The sequence below is a fragment of the Vombatus ursinus genome, unplaced genomic scaffold (genome assembly GCF_900497805.2).
Source record: "Vombatus ursinus unplaced genomic scaffold, bare-nosed wombat genome assembly UNPS02014166.1, whole genome shotgun sequence".
Taxonomy (NCBI): domain Eukaryota; kingdom Metazoa; phylum Chordata; class Mammalia; order Diprotodontia; family Vombatidae; genus Vombatus; species Vombatus ursinus.
Window position 1 is genome coordinate 392,802 of NW_020953944.1, and position 20,316 is coordinate 413,117.

At 41.2% G+C, this 20,316-nt stretch overlaps 1 protein-coding gene across 6 annotated transcripts in view; it reads right to left on the bottom strand.

The window, feature by feature from the left end:
* Positions 1-20,316, bottom strand: part of GOLGA4 (golgin A4) — a 98,668-nt gene that overhangs the window by 24,658 nt on the left and 53,694 nt on the right. For all 6 annotated transcript variants that reach the window (XM_027859358.1, XM_027859357.1, XM_027859356.1 and 3 more), the window contains 4 exons: positions 11,272-11,450; positions 10,149-10,280; positions 5,522-5,677; positions 610-4,487 (listed from right to left, as the gene is read on the bottom strand). In XM_027859358.1, coding sequence (XP_027715159.1) covers positions 610-4,487; positions 5,522-5,677; positions 10,149-10,280; positions 11,272-11,450 — 4,345 coding nt within the window. The remainder of the gene's footprint in view (positions 1-609; positions 4,488-5,521; positions 5,678-10,148; positions 10,281-11,271; positions 11,451-20,316) is intronic.

Sequence of the window (20,316 nt, forward strand, 5' to 3'; positions counted from 1 at the left end):
ATTCCTTAAATTTCTCCTTTGCAACAATCAATACGATATTTCAGAACTCCAGATAAACAACTAAACAAGAGCCGTAGGCAGATCTGATTCTGCAAGGAGGCTTGACGATTGCATCCACAGCCACCTTAGACTCACTGCTCCCTCGTACGCACCCCCTTCTCTCCAATCCCCGAGTCGAGGCCCTGATCGCCTTTGCTCTGGACTCCTGCAGCAGCCCACCCCTACTCCTACTCCCACCACCACCACCACCACCAGGTCTCCTCTCCAGGGTCTCTGCTCTGCTCCACCACCCACAGAGCAGCCAAATGAACATCTGGCCCCCAAACCCAAGTCTGCCCGCGTCACTTCCCTATTCAACAGCTCCCTCCTACTCCTAGGTTAAAATAAGAACGTGGCACGGTGTTTCAGACCTCGCAGGCTGGTTCCACTGACCTCTCAGCGGGTTGGCCACTTCCCTTTTCCAATCCTCTCCTGGGACCCTCTCGGCTACTACCCCTTCTCTGTTTGCTGATTACTCTCGGGGCAGAAGTCAGGCTCCCGAGGACACGCATGCCTCGCACCCAGCAGGCACGTCATGTGTGCTGACTTTCAGGGCATGACAAAACTTACTTCATTTTCTTTTCCATTTCTTCTTCACATTCTTTCTTGGTTATTTCCAACTCCTGCTGATGCTCCTTCCTCAGAGTCCGCAAATCCCCCCGCAAGCGATTCACCTCCTTGCGCAGCCGCTGTCTGTCCCGCTCGGCCTCCTCGAATTCAGACCTCAGGTCCTCCTGCTGGCTCCGTGTGCCAGGGAGCACTTGGGCCTGGGCTGCACGGGCCTCTGGGCTGCTTCCACCACCGTCCCCTACAACTTCCACGGGCTCCTCTTTCTCCTCCAGCTGCTGCTGAGAAGCCTTGAAGTGTCCAGGGCTGGACGTCAGCAGCTCCGCTGCAGCTCTGGCTTCTTCCCTCTCCTTTCTCTCCTCTAACGTCTGGCCCGTTCGGCCCTTCTTCGGGAGGATCTTCTGGCCCGCTCTGACGTCGTTCTCCGAGTCCGGCTCCCCCGGCCGCCTTTTCTCCACCTGTTCCCACCCTGTCAGACGCTCCCGCATCTCAGTCCGAGGCGTTTCCTCGCTGCCAGCCTCCCCCTCCGCTGCCCATCCCACGGGCTCCGCGGAGGAGGCCGCCCCAGCCGTGGCCTCTCCTGGCTCCGATGCCCGCCTGCCCACGGATCCAAGCTGCTCACGGAGCTGCTGAACCTCACGCTCTCGCTCCCGCAGCTGCCGGGTCATCGCTGTCACCCGGCTGTCTGCTTCTCTTTTGTGCTGCTCCTCCTTCTCTTCCATTTGGGACAGCAGCTGCTTCTTGATGGTGGCGATCTTTTGTTCCGCCTTCTTCTTCAATTCTGCCAGCCTGGCGGCATTTTCTGCGTCCAGTCGCTCCTGCAGTGCCTTTAACTCGTCCGCCTTGCTTCTGCCGCTGGAAGCGACGGCGCGCTCCGTCTCAGTCCGCTGAGCCTCCAGCTCGGACCGCACGGAATCCGCCTGCTTCTGGAGCTGCAGCAGCCGCTCTTCCGCCTGCTCGCGGGCACACCGGAGCCGCTCTTCGCTTTCACAGTGTCGCTTAAGCTCTTCTGCCAAGCGCACGTTTTCTGTTGTTGTCTGGGCAACACACTCCTCTAGCTCCGCGATTCTGGCCGCCCGGATGTTTAGCTCAGCTAGCACATCACATCTGTGCTTCTCCTCCTTACCCTCCCTCTCTTCGAGCTCACTCTTCCAACTTTTAAAACTTTCTTTTTCCTGATCAAGACTCTCCTTTAATGAATTTATCTGTCCATCTTTTTCACTAGATTCCCTTGTTTTCAGCTCCAATTGCATCTGTAAGTCTTTAATAGCATTTTGATTCTGCGTAAACTTTGACTGTGCTTTCTTCTTCCACTCAGAGAACTTACTCATCCAGTGATCAGCCTGTTCAAGAGCTGACGCTTTCTCCTTGTTCAAGGTGTCGACCGTCGAGGATAGATCTTGGACTTGGCTGAGCAGCTCCCGCTGGGCCTCGTTACGCTGCTGACTCATCAGGGACGCGGCCTCCTCTTTTTCCGTCAGGCTAACGCTATTCTGAAGTTGAACGGTCAGGTCCCTCACACGCTCGTGAAGGCTGCCGATTTCCGATTTCTTGTCTCGAAGCTCCTCTTTCATCAAGGTGACGGCATTGACGTTTTCAGCTAACTCTTTCTTTAGTTGAGTGATACAAGATTCCTTTTCAGAGGCAGCCTGCTGCTGATGGCCTCCTTCTTTCTGCAACGCTTCCTTTTCTGTGACGAGGCCTTCAATGTCAGCTCTCATGCTTTTGATTTGATTTTCTTTTTCTTCCAATTGATGAACTGAATGTTGTAAAGAATTACTTAATACATGTTGTTGTTCTGTTGCTTGTCTAAGCTTTGCTTCCAGTTCAGGGATTTTACGAGTTTGAATTAATAGAGCTTCTTTCACTTTACTGGTCTGAAGCTGGCAGTAAGAAACCCTAGAAAGAGCAGCCTTGATTTTACTGTCACTCTTCTCCATCAGTTCACCGGCTTTAGTCTGCAGTAAGGTTTCGGCTTCCCGGCAGCACGTGTGCAGCTGTGCTGCTAGTTTTTCAGACAGTCTCTGAAAGTGCAAGCGGTCGGCCTCTACTTTCTTCTCGTATCCTTCACGTGAAGATTTCAAAGCCTGGAGTTGCTCTTCAGTACTGTTCAACTTCTCAGTCAGCTCCATAAACTTCTGCTTATCTTTTTCTTCCAGGGTCTTCAACTCACTTACCTGCTGGCGGAGAGCAGCCCTCTCGGCCTGCAGCGTTTCCAGCTGAGCTCTCGTGTCTGTTGCGTCCTGCGTCAGCGTCGTGAGCTGCCCCTCTAACTGCTCCAGCAGCGCACCCTGCTCCGTGCCCGCCTCCCGCAGCGAGGTCACCTCTCTGCTGGCCATCTCTCTGTCAGCCCTGACGGCCGCCATCTCTTGCTTGAGCCCGGCCACTTCGCGCTCGTGCTTCTCCCGCAGCTCCTCGGCTTGCTGGCTGACCTTCCTCTCCCAGCTGACCACCACGTCCCTGAGTTCTTGCTGATGGGCTGCCGTGAGACTTCGCACTTGCTCCTGCTGGTTCTTCTTCAGTTCTGAAATCGCATCATTCATTCCTGCGGAGCTAGCCTGGGCTATCTCCAGCATTTTTGCATTCAATTGTTTTTCTTTCTGGCTGAACTCTAAGTGTGTGTTTTCAAGCTCTTTTTTCAGCTTCGCTTCCTGATCCGACAGTTTCTTCTTGAAGGTTTCTTGTACTTCCTTGGCTTTCTGTTTAACTTTTTCCATCTTGATTTCTTGATTCTTTAATCTGTTTTCATATTCTTTTTCCAAAGTCTTAATGCTCTCTTCGTTGGCTAACAATCTTTGCCTGAAATTCTCTATTTCCTGGTTCTCTAGTTCTTTCATGTGTAAAATTTCATTCTCCCTTTCAGCCAAGCTTTGCTTGGTCTGCTCTTGTTCTGTACTAAGATCTTTTAGTTGAGACTCATACTGATCGGTTAGAGAACGTAGTTTTTGATCCATTTCATTACTGTGTTTCTCCAGCTGCAGCGTTAAGTCTCGCACCTGGGTTTTGTAAGAATCCAGTTCTGCACTGAGATGATCCTTTTGCACGTCAGCTTCTGCTACCTGTTTTTCAAGGTGATCTTTCTCAGCTTCCATATCAGCCCATTTCTGTTGCAATTCGGTCAGCTGCCTTTCATAGGCTTTAACCTGCTCATTTGAGTTATTCTGGTGCGACTGAAAAATATCTATCTTATCTGATGCTTGCTTGAGCTCAGTTTCGGCTCTTTTAATAGATTCCTCTAATTTCTGCTGCTGCGCTTGCTGCTCTTCCAGATGGCGTTCCTTTTCCTTTAGCAGAAGCTCGACTTGCTTGATTTCCTCTTTCATGACCTTCTCAACGTCCTGGACAGACCGCTTCTGCTCTTCAAGCATCACGTCGACTTGCCGCTGGTGCTGAACTCTCTGCTCATCCAGCTTTGCCTCAAGCTCCCGCTTTACCTGATCCTTCTCACTCTTCAAGACAGAGAGCTCTTTTTCCAGATTCTGTCGAATTTTTAATGCTTCAGACAACTCTGAAGATAATGCTTCTAACTCTGTTTGCTTCACGTCAAGCTTTTCTAACGTCTTCTCATTCATCTCTTCTATGTGCCCACGAAACACGGTCTCCTTCTCTTTCAACAACGCTTCCTGTTCTTGCTCATGCTTCTCCCTGAGTTTCTCGACTTCAGTCCGGTGATGCTGCTTTAGGACTTGAAGTTTCTCTGTCCAAAGCTGCTGCTGTTGCTTCTGCAAACTTTCTAACTCCGCTTTATGGTTTTCAACCATGACTGTGATCTCTGTGTTGTGCTTGTTTCTCTCAGATTCCATTTGGAAGGACATCTCTTCTACCTGATTCTTGCTATCTTGAGAGCACTTGACCAGGGAGCTTTCCAACTCCAGGACTCTCTACAAATAAGAGAATGTATGTATTTTAATGGAGGCATATATTGACTAGCATGACTAATACTGACACAATATTTACAAACTGCTCAGACGAAAGAGATTGATGAGAAAGAAGCAATTTTGCCTATCAAATTAGACAACCAGAAAGAATGTTATACCTCCTTCATTGCTAATTTTGGGGGGGGGAGTGAGGCAATTGGGGTTAAGTGACTTGCCCAAGGTCACACAGCTAATACGCATCTAGTGTTTGGTCTGAGGCTGGATTTGAACTCAGGTCCTCCTGACTTCAGGGCCGGTGCTCTATCCGCTGCGCCACCTAGCTGCCCCCTTCATTGCAAATTTTACAAAGAAACCATAAAACGAAAAGACCAAAAGTTTCATCACAGATGGGAGAAAGCTATTACCATAACTTTTCAGAGATAGATACTTTAAAAGGAATGTGTCTGACTTTTACCAACAATTGTATTGAGGGCCATTTCTATGAAAGCAAAGACATAAAGGAAATGTCATAGTGATGAGAAGTAATAAATCTGCAACAATTTTGTTTAAACAGACACATATGTCAGACAGTTTCTAAGGGCGGTCATCACCCACGTCAGATAATGGAATTGTACCACCTTTTGAAAACAAATAGTGGTATCAAAATCACACCAAATTAAACACATTCACTAATAAGTTAGTGGAAAAAATTATTGTTTCTATTTTAACAATATATAAATGGATACATGGCACTAGAACCATAATATTTCAGAACCAGGAGGAAGCATGGTCTACAGACCATGCTTTAGTAATCTATGGCCCACAGGACAAGCAACCTCTTTTCGTATAGTCTGCAAAGTTAAGAGTGATTTTTACATTTTTTAAAATCAAAAACAGGCATTGAGGGCCTGATATGGCCCACAGGTTGTAGTGTGCCAACCCCTATTATAGCCATTACTTAGAAAGACATGCTCATTTTACCCAGAAACACGAAATGCTTGCCCAAAGATATATCCCTAGTACTTTTTTTTTTAACTTCCAGTTTTTTTTTAACTTACAGTTCTATAGGTCTCTGCTTCTTGCTGTAGGTCCCGAAGCTTATTTTCACTTTCTAAGAGTAAAGCTTTTTTCTGCAATTCTAATTCTTCAAGAGCTAAGGATTCTTGCTGCTCTTTTTCTCGCGTGGTTTTCAAATACTCTGTTTGATTATTTTCCTGTGATAAAAAATGATCAATATTTCATCATGGTCATGATAATCACAAGTTAGAATAAAAAAATCAAACCTCATTAACGTGCCAGACAAGAACTTGGCTGACTTGTAGAAACTATGCAGTATAGAATATTTTGAAAGAAATACAATTCCTTTAAAGTAGTTAGAATTGGTGTGACCAAGAGCTTCAATAACATGAAACATTTACAAGCACCCAGTGTAACAAGGGCTGTATTTTCAATTCATACTGACACTGTTTATATGTCAATAGTCACCTCTGCCATGCAGGAAAACAATTTTCCTAAATAGGCTGACACTTCCTTTGTGATCCTACTCAAACTGTTAACTGGGGTGGTAAGTAGTTTTCATTTGCTTAGTCAGGCCCTTTTTCCATTAGGAATCAGAAACTGAAGCCAGACACTGTCCCAATTATCACGGATTCCAAATTAGTGAAATCCAAATTAATGAGGGTTTAAAGCATAACAAAATAACTAACAATTAAGAGAGGAAAGATAATGGCACAGACATCAAGTACTTTTTAAGAACTCAATAACTGCTGACAACGAAAAAAAAGAATGATGACCACTGGTAATCCTTATAAACAATAAACAGAAACATTAACTCACTTTTCCTTCCATGTTCTACTTTGCTGAAACAAGGAACGAGAGCCTGTTTTAGCTAATCTTTGTCTGGTTTTAGAATCACTATTAACATGAAGATGACCATCACAGTCCTAAGATCACTGCCTTTTCATAAATTCTTCCTGCTTGCATAGCTGCTGTCCAATAAACTAAGTGGTTTTCAAAAATATGTCAATGGAAATAAAGGTAAGCTCATTGGCATGGACACTCCTTGCAAAGGGAGTCACAACACATTGATGCCCACTCAGCCTGGGTGACTCTTACCTCCTTTCTTCTGCAGATCACAGAGAATCCAGCAAACACATTAAAAGCTTCCTCTAAAGTTCTTAAACATCAAGGTGTCAATGAAGCATGAGGTCATCCCTCTGCTACCCCTCATTTACATGATGGGCCAGCCTCCTTTACCCATCTCATGTCCTTCCTGAAGAATATCCCCAACACCATCTCTTAAGCATTGGTCATCCCAGAGACACCAGTTTTCACTCCCATCATCATCTTTCCACTGTCTTCTGGGCTACCTGCAACTTTAATTCCTTAGGGACTGTGGTTTTCTAAGATGCACAACTGTAGAAGGTTGCTGAGAGAATACTTATACTGAAAAAAGTGGAAGACTGCACCAGGGAATACACCTTGGGATCAGTAAATGATCCCAATATTTTAATGACCCCAAAATTCACTTATGGACCATGCTGCCTCTTAAAAGCCACATGGTGCTTTAGAGAAAGTGGCAGAGCTAGGTGAAATCTAGTTTTGAATACTCATCTAACATTTACTAGCTCTGTGACCTCTGGCAAGTAACTGACACTCTCTGGGCCTTGGTTTCCTCATCTGTATAATAAAGAGGTTGAATTAGATAATATCCAAGGTCCCATTGAGCTCTGAATCTATGATCTATGACCCTTTTGTCATTGAAAGAGAAAACACATGCATCTACAATTGAGATACAAATAGAGGGAAATGGAAAACCTTAAAAGAATATTCACAAGTCCAGCATAAGAGAGGCATGTCTACATAGCAGCTGTTCTGAAAAAGATTTGAGGATTTTAGCAGATTGCAAATTCAAGGAGCCAGCAGTGTGAAGTGGGCCTTAGCAGAGCACTGACTTATAGGAATTAAAGTGAGGACGGTCTTGCTGTACCTGGCCTTGGTCTGACCACATCTGGAGTCGTGTTCACGTCTAGACGCTGGAGTGTCCTGGGAAGAACACCTAGGGAGTGGCAAAAGGCCTTGAGACCACGTCATATGAACATCAATGGAAAGAAATGGGAATGTTTAGCCTAAAGGAGAAGCCTGCAAGGGGCCATGACAGCTGAATTCAAGTGTTTGAAGTTCTATCACATAGAGGAGGGGTTGGTCTTTTTCTGCTTGGCCCAAGAAAGCAGGACTACAGGAAGTTTCAAAAACACAATTCAGGCCAACTGCCTGACAAGAAGATGTGTAAGAAACAGAACAGACTGCCTCAAGAAGTGATGGGCTCCCCTTCACCGGAAGTCTTTAAAAACAGAGACTAGCTAACCTCCAGTCGAGCATGTCACACTAGGGGTTCCCTTCAGATATGGGATGGCACAGACGGCGTCTGAGGTCCCTTCCAACTCTCTAATTCTCTGAGGCTGTGACTGAAATGCAGGCTGCCCACAAACAGAAGACACCCTGAGCGTCAGAGCTCTTGGAAAGGCATGCACCAAAAAGAATTACACATAATCACCACATAAAACATATCTGTTCGGGAGAAAGCTATTTTCAATAAAAGGAACTAGTTTACATTGATATAAGATGAAGAGTGCCATTAGCAAGTGCTCTGCAATTTTCCTTCCCACCACATTTCCTGCTGCCCAGAACATCCCATCCAAAATAAAGATAAAATTGTGGAACATCAAGAGAAGGGACAATATGCACGTTTGTTTTAAGTAAAGAATGGTCATCAGCACTTGCCACCATCCTTCCCTTTCCATGCTCTCTACACAGCTCAGTGGTGAAATAGGGGAAAGGGATTTCTCTACCCCATACCATTCCATCATCTCCTTCACAGTCCCAAAGGAACCTTCCAATACTTAGCCCAGATCTTAGTTCTCTGGGGACCCTAAAAAAGGCTCCTGACTTTCTCTCCCACACACATATGATCAAAAAGCTACCCACCGATACTGTTTTGTAATGGAGAACACTGGACTGGCATTTGCCCCCAAGGCATTTCCTCACTAATTACAAAGCTTAGATACCCTATTACTGAATAGGATGTAATGCCACCAGCCCCTCCACTACCTCCATTCACCACTACACCCACGAATGCCTATCCAACAATAAGGAACCACCCTGTCCTCATAAATCTATAAGGAAGAGAAGTCGAGGCCAGGTTGGTCTAAGTACAAGGTCCCTGACCTCGCTCACACAGAGTGCTCCATTTGTTTACAAGTCCAGTTGGGGAGAAAAGCATGGCCTACATCCTACTAATATAGAAATTGCTTTTCATTTTAAAATCTATTGACAGGTGTTAATTTTTGGCAGTGCCTTATCATGTAAGAAATTATTCTATTCTATTTTGTTAAGCTAACTGAACATTTTAATCTTATCTCTTGTTTTTCTCCCTTAAAATTAAGAAAATAGACCTATTTCAAGCTCATGAAACATTTAAATAATTTATGCAGAATATTCCATATAGAATAGTTCATTTACCTAAAATTATTAAGAAATGGAATACTTTACATATATTAATTTTTTCAGATAACTGAAACTTACCCTTTTAAGAACTAATTCATTTTAAGCATTTTAAAAATTAAAATTCTTCTAAAATACATCACATATTTCTTGGCTTTATTAAATAATATATCAAAAATAATTTAACACTGTTCTGATAATTCAATCTTAATGAGGTTATGAAGGAAGGGCTATTTGTCCTTACAATAAAAAGTTGCTGACAGAAAATGGGATGTTGCTGAGTCTCTCTTGAAGTCCACGATCATTCATTTCTTTTTTTTTTTTAATTTTATTTTTATAGTGTTTTTTTTTCCATGTAAAGACATTGTTTAACACTCTTTTTTTTTTTGGTGAGGCAATCGGGGTTAAGTGACTTGCCCGAGGTCACACAGCTAGTACGTGTCAAGTGTTTGGTCTGAGGCCGCATTTGAACTCCGGTCCTCCTGACCTCAGGGCCGGTGCTCTATCCACCGCGCCACCTAGCTGCCCCAAACATTCATTTTTTAACCATTCTGAGTTCCAATTTTTCTCTCCCTCCCTCACTTACTCCATCCCTAACATGGTAAGCAATTTGATATAGATTATATATGTGCAATCAAGTAAAACTATTTTCAAATTAGTCATGTTAAGAAAGAAGAAACAGACTATAGGAAAAAAACACACACACACAAATGCAGAAAGTAAACACCAGTCCACATCCAGACTCCATCAGTTCTTTCTCTGGATGTGGAGAGCATTTTCCATCAGGAGTCCTTTGGAACTGTCTTGGATGCCTGGTGTATTGAGAATACATGTGGTCATTTCTAAGGAGTGAGAGTGCACTGGAGTTCTTCTGGTAATCTGCTCTCCATTATAAGTTAAAAAGTATAAAACTGCAGGAAAAACCAAGTAACTCAACTTGTACAATCATGGACTAATTTCCAGACAATTTAAGATGAACAGCCTCGGACCTGAGGGCAGAGTTCTGTGAGAGTTATTCGTGGAGCTCACAGGTTTGTTCATGTCCTTTCACTTCCAGCTGAGGAAGAAAAAAGTCTGATTTCTGGATAAGTGTGATTCCAAAGCATTTTGCCAAAACAAACCAAACAAAAAACACGGACGCTACTATGCTTAATTACAAAAACCAATACAGCAAATACTTACAAGAGCTGCTTTCAATTGCCTCTGGAATTCTTCTTCCCGAGCCTGAAATTTCTCATTGAGCTCCCTCTCCTTGTTAGCGAGTTCCCCAGCATACATCTCCTGTAACTGAGCAATTCTCTCTTCGGACGTTTTCTGAAATATCAGTCAAATGGGCACAGTTAAAGGCCCTGGAAAGCAACATTCACTGTGTTGAACTACAGCAGTGATGAGAAACAGGAAGAAGTCAAATTCCATCCAAACCCACTGAGTCACTGAACTGCAGAAATCACTTTATACATCCTTAATGCTGTCATCTCCTACGCAGGGTTTAGCACGTGCCCATAAAAACTAAACCAAATTTTTGTTTCTATTTAAATTATTCATATACAATAAAATATAATGTCTTATTATATTTATCAGTCAACAGTGTAATTTTTTTAAACAAAGGTTACTATCCATTTAAAAATATTAATAATTGATAACGAGACTATTCTCGATTCCCCAATTCTTTGATACTTCTCCCATGTAAACAGCGACTGTCTTTTGCTTCTTTTTATAATCCCACAGCCTGGCACATAACAGGCACTTAATAAATTGTCTATCAACTGATCAATCATGAGGATTAAAACTACATGAAAGGGGAAAAAAACACAAAATGACTGAAAATAAATGTTGCAAAATTATAAAAAAACAAGCTTGGCTCCAAAGAAGAAACTTAAGAAAATACTTCCCTGAGCTGCTTTGTGGAAGTCAGGGTACACAGGGTACACAATATTACAGGCAACATCGGATTTTTTTTCCAACGAGTTGATCAGTTTTGCTGACACTTTTTCCTCTTACTCTCCTTTTTTCTTTCTATTTTATTTCAATTTCTTTAATTATAAGGGATGGCTTTCTAGGAGGAAAAATGGTGGGGAATAGAGGGGGAAATCTAGAACACTTAAGAACAAAAGATATCAACAAAATCTCTTTTTAAAACTGCATAAAAATGTTTGAATATAATCATAAACCTAGAATACGTTATAGTGATAGTGATAAGCTGCCATTAATCTCTCTCATACATTTATTTTGTTGATTAAACACAAAATAAAAAATTTTAAACCATAAGTTTTGATTTCTCAGTCTAACGGAATCTCATTCTTACCTTCATAATGTCTACAACTTCCTGTTTTACCCGGCTTAGCTCCTGCTGCAGATTTACGCGTTCTTCCTCACTTGTTCTTTCAATTGCTTTTATCTGTTCATCCATTTCTGCTTTCATTTTTTTCCGGGCTTCTTCAGTTTTTTGTGCTGTGCTCAAAGCTTTTTCAAGTTCCTCAAAAGCTAGAATGAGAAAAGGAAAACAGCTGGGAAATCCTACCACTGAAGCTTGGCGTTTGACTTTTCACTCCTGGGGCAGAGAGAGAGGCAGTAACAAGACAGAGGAACAACCAGCGGTCATGGTTTTCGGCTGCAGGGGCAGCTCTTCTTAGCGCCAGACAAATAAGATCTGACAAGTGGCCGATAGGTGATGATGACTACTCCGTGTCTTACTGTCTGTCTGTCTTGCTCTTGCTCTCCGTGAATAAACTGTGAAATAACCATTGTAATGGTTTCTATGAACATTCACCTACAAATATTTGTACCTAAGATTTTCTCTCATTCGTTTCCTTTCATTCAGTTATTTCCTATTATCAATAACAGTGCCAGGAAGAGAGAACCAATGGAGTCCAAATTATTTCAGCTGTGACTTCCAGTCGCTGACAAGCAATGAGTTTCCTCATCTCCCTAAACACTTCCCAGGCACTTGCTCTGTGCAAGGCACTGTGCTCGCTGCTGGGGATACAAATAAAATTGGGGACCATCCCTGTACTACAGGAGCTTACAGTCCCCCGGGCATGATGGTGAACAATGTCTGCTGTGGCACCTAGGGTGCGGGAAAACGTGCCTGCTGCTAAGACTGGGATAAAAAAGGCTCAGATCCAGGAAGGAAAAAAGACAACGGAACTGGGGTAAGGGACTTAACACTGGCATGTGGCAATGTCTGCAAGCCACTGGCCCTTTTTTCCCCTCTCTTGTTTAACACGGATTATGTGCCACACAGATGAAGAGGTACCTTTTACAACAGAACCTGGGTCACACACTGAAAACGGACTAAAAGAAGGATGGTAAAGCCTACCCAGCAAAATTATGAGAGTTTGGGATGACACGCTTTTGTGTGGGGATAAAACAGGTATCCTCAATATTAAGTGGATTCTCCCCCCTGCACACACTCTGAAAATCTCAGAACCTAGAATAATTTAAAAGTAAAACGTTGCCCCTTTCCTGCACTTCCAACCCTCTCCAGGCAGAAAGTAACGTGTCTCTCTGATGGAGGGCAACATGGTGTAGAGGGGAAAGTCCCAGACCGAGTCTCGGAGGAACAGAATTCCAGTCCCAGCTCGGCTCCTTTCCAGCTCTATGACGATGGCTAAGTCACTGAGCCTCTTTTGAGCTTCATACTACACATCTATAAAATGGCGGGAATAATAACTGTTATCTCTAGCTCACTAGGTGCTTGTAAGCACAATGCCGCCCCAATGAAATGCTCTGTGTGCCCTGTCATTATTGACTAATCCTTTTTTAAGCATCTGTTGCATTTAAGGAACCTCCTCTATAGTTCACCTCATTAACTGTGGTACTATCAACTTGAACCGAAAAGGACATAAATTTCTTGAGGAAAAGGACAATTTCATTTTTGTCTTTGTACCCATACAATTAATCAAGCTTGGCAAATTGAAATGTTTCATTGAAGTATGACTATTCCTTTCCACGTTATGAGCTCAATCAGATCTAACCTGTCTCAGATAATGTAAATTCTCAAGCTAAAAGGGACTTTACTCAAGCATAAACTTACTACTTTACAAATAAGGCATCTATAACATGCCCTTCGCTAACTGATGAGTTTTTCCTTTTAAAATTAAGGTCTTCTGTTTTCTAAGCAATACTCCTTACCCAGCAATATTCTAAAACACAAAATGAATGCTGATGAAGGCTTAAGTAGAACAGAAAATCCCACCTTACCAAACCAACCATTCCCAGACCATGTCTGATACTGATCAGACACTGGCTGTGCCTGACACACCTGCCAAAACACAACACATAGCATCTGAGCCTGGCACATCAAATCTCACTTTGTTCTGTCTCCCTCCTGCTTTAATAGAAGTTTAACTACAAAGAGGCATTTTTTTAAAAAGAGTGTGTGAGTATAAAAACACATATCATTTTAAAATTATTTTGGACTATATTCTGCCCCAAATTAGGTTACTTCCCTAAGAAAATACCTACATAAAGCTAGAGATCCAATTTTAATTTAAATGCTTGGCATAATACCTGGTACATAGTAGGTGCTTAATAAATGTTTACTGACTGACTGTATAGTGATAGTTTTTCGTTAACAAGAAATGTTTCACCTCATAAACTTTAACATCTTTAGATTAGGAGAATAAATGTAATTTTTCTTAAAACCAGTCCATGTTTTATAATATTTTAAAACTCCTGACTCTTCTATATCTAGATATCTTAATAACTGTTTCCATCCCTAGTAACATGTGATTGATTTAAGCACTGACTATAAAATAGTACTTCCTGAATTTTAATACAATTACCCCTGTGAAGTATAAAAAGAGGACAGAAGGGCAGGGAGAGAAGAAAAGTTCATCAGCCCCCATTGCCACAGGCCCACCAACATGCAGAAGGGACAGCTGACTCACCACAATCCCAGCACAACACCAGCAGGAGAGCTAAATATGACTAGCAGACTATCACAAGAATGCATTTTTTTCTTTCAAAGTAAAATTCTATGTATCTCAGGCAATCACTATTTTTAAAAGAACATTACGAAGATAATTTGCAGAAGAAAACTAATATCTCAGGTAATAAATAAATCTTGTGAAAATTTAAATTAGGCGCCAGACAGTTAAATACAAAGTGGAATTTTTATTACTCCTAAAGCCTCACTTTCCTCTTATTACCACTCTTAAAGGTAAGATTTATTTAAGAATATAGGAAAAATAAAACCTATTCTTATAGGACTCAAGATAAGGCTAGTCAGCTGGGCAGCATGCATACATTAAGGGGGCACGTGTGAAAGAAACCACTTTTAGTATGACTGGAGCAGTGGAAAAAGACATGTCAGGCCAGTCCTGGGTAATATTCCAAAGTTTGTCTCTGCCACTCTTAAAACATTCTCAATGAGAGTTCTTCCACCTACTATGTCCTAGGACTGCTAAGGGGCTTGGTAATTAAGGATGACAAAAGCTCCACGGGTACAGACACCCTCTCGGTGAAGGCAGGGAGGGTTACTATGGCCCACTCTCTTCTCTTCCTAACATCATTTCTCTCCTAAGCCCACCAGGACCCTTGGATCCAAGGCAGCCCCTGTGGAAGATCCGGACTAGATCTGGAACTAGGCTGGAGAGGACAGGAAGGAATGAAGGTTAAAATGCCTTACACCACTTTCAAAAGCAGGCTGGTGCCTAGACTAAATGTCCGATCTTTACATAATGTGCATGTTGCCTCTGACCACACCAAAGAGGTTGTACTTCAACAATGCCAGAGAAGCAACACTAAACAAAATCACAGTAAAGACGAAAAAACGAAAATAAACATGGTAACTTATATAGTCATACAGGGCTTTGCAGTCTAATAAAATGTTTTAATACATTATTTGTTAGTTCTTTAAAACAAGCCTGTGAGCCAAAAGTAAGGATCCTCAGATAATCAACATGCTCAGAAATCACTTCTCGAGTAAAAAATGATGAAGCCAGCTGACATAGATGAAAATGAGGCAATGCTACCATCCAGAGGTAAAAACTGGGTAATGCAACACCAATAAAATCAGGGCCTCCAAATTGGTATGGAAAATTAGGAGGTAACAATAAAACTTTTCTTCCCCAAGTAATGCTGCCTTCCCAAACCACCACCAGGGCAGAATATTCCAATTAAAAGTCTGCACCTAAAAACATTCCTCAAAATAAATGCACATACATAAAACGGAACTAGTCTTCAGTTTCCTATGCAAATTAGTCTATAATTCAAAGCTCAGAAAAAATATCAACAAGACCTTTTAAAAAGTAAGCTGACTGGTAAGGAATAAACTGAAGCCATGACCCTGGTCAGAACTTTTTTTTTACTACTACTAATATTTATTACCAGCAGATTAATCATTCAACTGAAACTAAGTGTGAAACTGATCAGTGAAAATGTCACCATCAATATATTTGCAACTTATTTGTCATTTTATTGGGGGGGGGATTATCAAATTAACAAAGCATATTTATACCACACTAGATGACTTGAATTTTTAAATTAAAGGCTACTCATCTAACTTAAATTAAAACTAAAGAAATGTGGTCAACTGAGTGGGAATAAAATATTTCATCTAGAAAAAAGGCTGCCTATGGCTGTACTACTAAGCACCTTATCAAAACACTCTGAAAGTACCTCCTTCTATGCGGGGGAGCTATCAAGTATGTATTAATTCAAACTTTAGGCAAGCATTCATTAAGATTTAAACAAGCAAATATTTCTTAGTTTAAACAAGTTATGTCTTGATCTCACTTCAATTTATGTTTTGTATTGCCTGAGAAGCACAGAATTTTCTTTATAAAGCCTACTCCAAGCACCCAGCATAAGAAAAATTAGCCCTTACCCCAGTCCTGTTCATACAAGGCTTGGGAAAGGCACCATGATTCACTTATTGGCATGTTTGGATGCACAAAAATAAGATGATTGGAGAGATTTAAGGCTACAAAAATACAAACTGGCTGCTAATCACATAATTAACAAAATTTAAATACACATATTTACACATGCACAAAAACTATATTACTTTAACATCAGCAAGTATAAACTACTTAATTTTTATTTAAAATGCCATTGTTCAATCCTCTCCAGCTCTAAATTTTATACTGAGCCAAACATGGATACATTGATGCTAAAAACCATAGAAAGTATAACCCAGGATTTCCCTTATTGTTCTATGAAGTTTACATGAAATAAATATACAAACTTAATTACAGTACCCATATAGAATGAGCTAACATCAAAGTTTAAAATTCTGCCCAGACAACTTTTAGCATGGAAAGAGTACATAAGAAGAGAAGTTATATGTTACAAATAGCTGAACCCCTTGCAAAACTTCACTCATTGAAAAGGAGAATTTTGCATAATCATTATAACCCATGGAAACTAATTACATGGTCAATATTACATTATGAATGAATCAAAGTTAAGAATAACCACCAAAAGAACTAAGATTCAATTTTGAAAATACACACTGGGAATGGCTGCGGTTTCAAATGCATTCTTGAGTTACATCTTTGCTGGTGGGAGTTTGAGGGTATAATGTCCTAGCAAAAGCCTCCTAATTAATAGATGCCACAACTGCTGTGTTACTCTGTACTCTCATAAAATACACTTAATGCTTCCTTCCTGTACATTTACTACTTCTTGGCAGGTCCACTCACTTTTAAACAGACCACATCAAAAAAATGAAACTCCAAAAAATAAAATAAAATACATGCCAGTTTTCCAGTTTCAAACTTGTACTAATGAGTTCTCAACATATCCATTTACACAATTCTGTATTTTCTTAGCCCAAAGAAATGTGGTAACAATGACAGTTGGGCTCTACTTCAAATGGCCTATCCATCACGTCCCAGGAGGGAGAAGAATGTTTCAAATCAGGAAAACTGAGGAGACAATACAATGTTGGCCTGCCAGGGCTAATGTAGCCACCACATTCCCAGGCATTCATGGTAAATGTCATGATACTATGCCACTCACAAAGAGAGCAAGCTGAACTCTCCACCCTTCTCAAATACGGGGCATTTATAATAACTCATCTAGAAATACATAGCCTAGCAGATTTAGCCACTTTCTACGAAAAGTAGCAAGGAACAAGCAAAAGTCAACTTTTAAGTTCTGACTCAGTGACAAAAAGAAGGTCATAATTTGGGAACATCCATCATCCAAGGACGTGATTGTTAATTGCTTTCGTGTTTCTTTAGATGCAAAATTAAAACTTTCACAGTTGAAAAGACATTGAGAGCTGATTTCCTGATGACAGCCTTATTCTTAAAGACTTAAGGACTGTCAGCTTTTAAAAATGCATAATGTTTTCTTTAAAAGTATACTTTATGTATGTCTAGTCTAGTTTTAAATCGGAGGACAAAAAATATTTTACAGAGTAGCCAACTTCTTCAAAGTCCACATGTTGCCTCTTTTTACCAGTTCTCCAAATGTTCACAAGCAGAAGATTTATGGAATCCTATTTACTTTGGCTGACCTTTTCTTACTGATCAGATAAAATTAGTAATTAATTAGTAATGATTGGTAATCAGATGAAATTAGTAAGTGACACTACTTCACTGCATATTTAAAATGCAGCACCTGCAATGAGTCCTCAAAAATTATGAATTCAAAAGATAGGCTTTTTAATTGTATGCAAAGACACTTACAGCTGCGCTGCACAAAGGTTTTCCAAAAGTGAGCAAATCTGTTTTAAAACATGCATACTAATTCTGTCTTAGAGTACAGTTGCTTCATTACCCAATTCTTTTAAAAGGCACATTTACACAGTTCAATTACCAGGAGAAGAAATCATCTGACAAAGTAAATATTTATGGGAATACATTTTATACAAACCATCACTAAAAGAAAAACACAACTAAGCCACTGTCTGTGTTTTGCCCCAGGGAGAATAAGCCTATGGCCTGGCTGATAGCAGAACTCATCTGGGACAGCGTCCTATCCACAGTGTGCTCCTGCCCCTTTTAAGACCCATCCTGTTCTGTACTTAAGCCATCACATTTTCCACCTTAGAAGAATGCAATTTTCGCTTCTTAACTACTTTTTCCATGCCTGACTACAACCACTGTCAGCAGTAGTACTGTTAAGCTGTGCAAAAGCACTGGTAACAGTGGCAGAGAAGGAACTGGTTGAGCGTACTTTGTTTCCTTGCAGTGCTTTTAAGTAAAAATGTGCTTAACCCCTTCTCCGATCTCTGAAGCCATCCTGGGGACCTGTTCAGAGATGCTAGCCAGCCAGAAGTAACCTCTGGCTCTGGGCTATAACCCAGAGACACGGGGACTAAACTAAAACAGCACAGGCTGACATCTATCGATGTGATGTGGACAATTCCCGCCGAGGAGCGCCAGGCACAGCCCAGCCTTCCTGTTCATTCTTGAAAATCCTTAGTCCTATTCTACCTCAGGCCTGCAGCAAGGACATATAGGAATACCACAGAAATTCACTTCACTTCCCATTCTTCGGCCCCTATCCTGGTCTCAATGCACAGATAGTTCTCTGTTCTCTACTCACCAATGACTATATTGACTCTCGAGTATTTTATCACCTTTCATAATCATGAATGACTTCCAAATACACGGCCCCAAGCCAGTCTCTCATACAAGCTCCAATACTTATCCCATAAACACTTCAAACTCAAATGCCTAATCTCCTCTTCCTTCCTCATTCTCAAACTGGCTCCCTTTCCCAAAATCATTATTTCTTTTTAGTGGTGCACTTATTCTCTCAAGTGCAACACTTAAAGAGTTATCTCTGATCATGAAGCCTCCTTTGCCTCTCCAAGTCAACAAGTGCCACTGAGGAGGGCTCAGCGGCCCTCCACGTTCCTCCCATCAGCTTCCTCGCGTTGGCCCTCATCACATCATGCCCAAATTACAGAATTTCTGCAATCACCTTCTGCCTCATCACCCTTCCTCTATTCTCTCCTGTTTTTAGTCTAAAGTTGGTCTGATGACCATCCATTCATTTAATAAATATTTATTAATGACCTACAATGGATGTTAAAAGAGACACCTTCTTGAAGCTTACAAGCTAGCAAGGAGACAAACAAGCACAACTAATTTTTTTTTTTAAATTACATATTATGCGCATCAAAAGAAAGAAAATCGGCTCAGATTCTTATAATCTAGCCACTGCTGGGATTCTTATAATCGAGTCACAGCTTACTAATGTTCAGACTCCAAAGAGTCTGCCCAATATGATGGATGTTCTAATAAACCTTGTCTTTGGTTGAAAGAAGGCTTGGGTTGAATTCTTTCAGGCGGGACCCATGTGTTGTAATTTTGGGGTCCCAGCACCCCAAACCTCTAAACCTCATCAGTCTCAATGGAAGCAGCATCAGAGATCTAAGGCTAGTGATTAATAATAAAGCATATAAGCTGTAAGTAGGGAAGATCTTACTATTTTGATCTGAATTCATTCCACGGCCTAGCAAGAGTTAAAATTATGGTTTGAACTTACTATATGTACAGGATTCAAGCTCTGAAAGTGTTTCATTCTTTCAAATTAAGAATGGTTAGATAAAAAAAAATTTAAAAAGAATGGTTAGAGAAGGATAAATAAGCTTGAGAAACAGAAAGGCAAATCTATTTACAGCAGCAACTTATGATCTTAATGGAAGTTTGATTTTACTCAAGATGTTATTAGGAACCAGAACATGTGCAGGAAGTTATGCAAACTACTTAGAGCTCACTTTGGAGATGTTCCCTAATTAATGTGAAACTATAGTCACATCTGAAACCCTGATGAGGAGAATTTGCTATCCAAGATCTTGGGGACTGTTAATGAACTGTTGTTCTGAGTCTAACTCCAGGTATGGTTAACTAGGAACTGATTGAGCTACTCACCCATGACATCAGCAATCTGCAAAGAGGTTCATGAGCTGCACCTGTGAGCTGCAAGGGGGTGTTCTCATGGGAAAGGCGGCAGAACGACTTTTCTGCAAGGCTGAGGTAGGATTCTCCTGACTCAATTTCCCCACTATGGCACCTGGCAGACTTTAAGCCTGGTTCAATGCAGTTGGTCATATATATATCTATAACTTCTGCCTGGAATTGACATGAATCTAAGGAAGCACTGTTCCCTTACTTGTTCCCTATTCTTTCACGGCAAATTCCATTAATTATAAGTTTTGTAAGCATAAATATCAAATCTATTAAAAAAAAACAGACTGATGCAGAAACATCTGAGGTTATTATAGTAAGATGCAAGTATAAGATTGAGTTATTTGGCCTAGAACTTCAGAGTTAAGTATTCAGTCTTGATATGTTGCTAGTATATTACTGTATAAGTCAGGATCCTTTAATTTCTCATAGTGGCATGAGGATAATTAGGCCACGAGATTGTGGAACTAGGATAT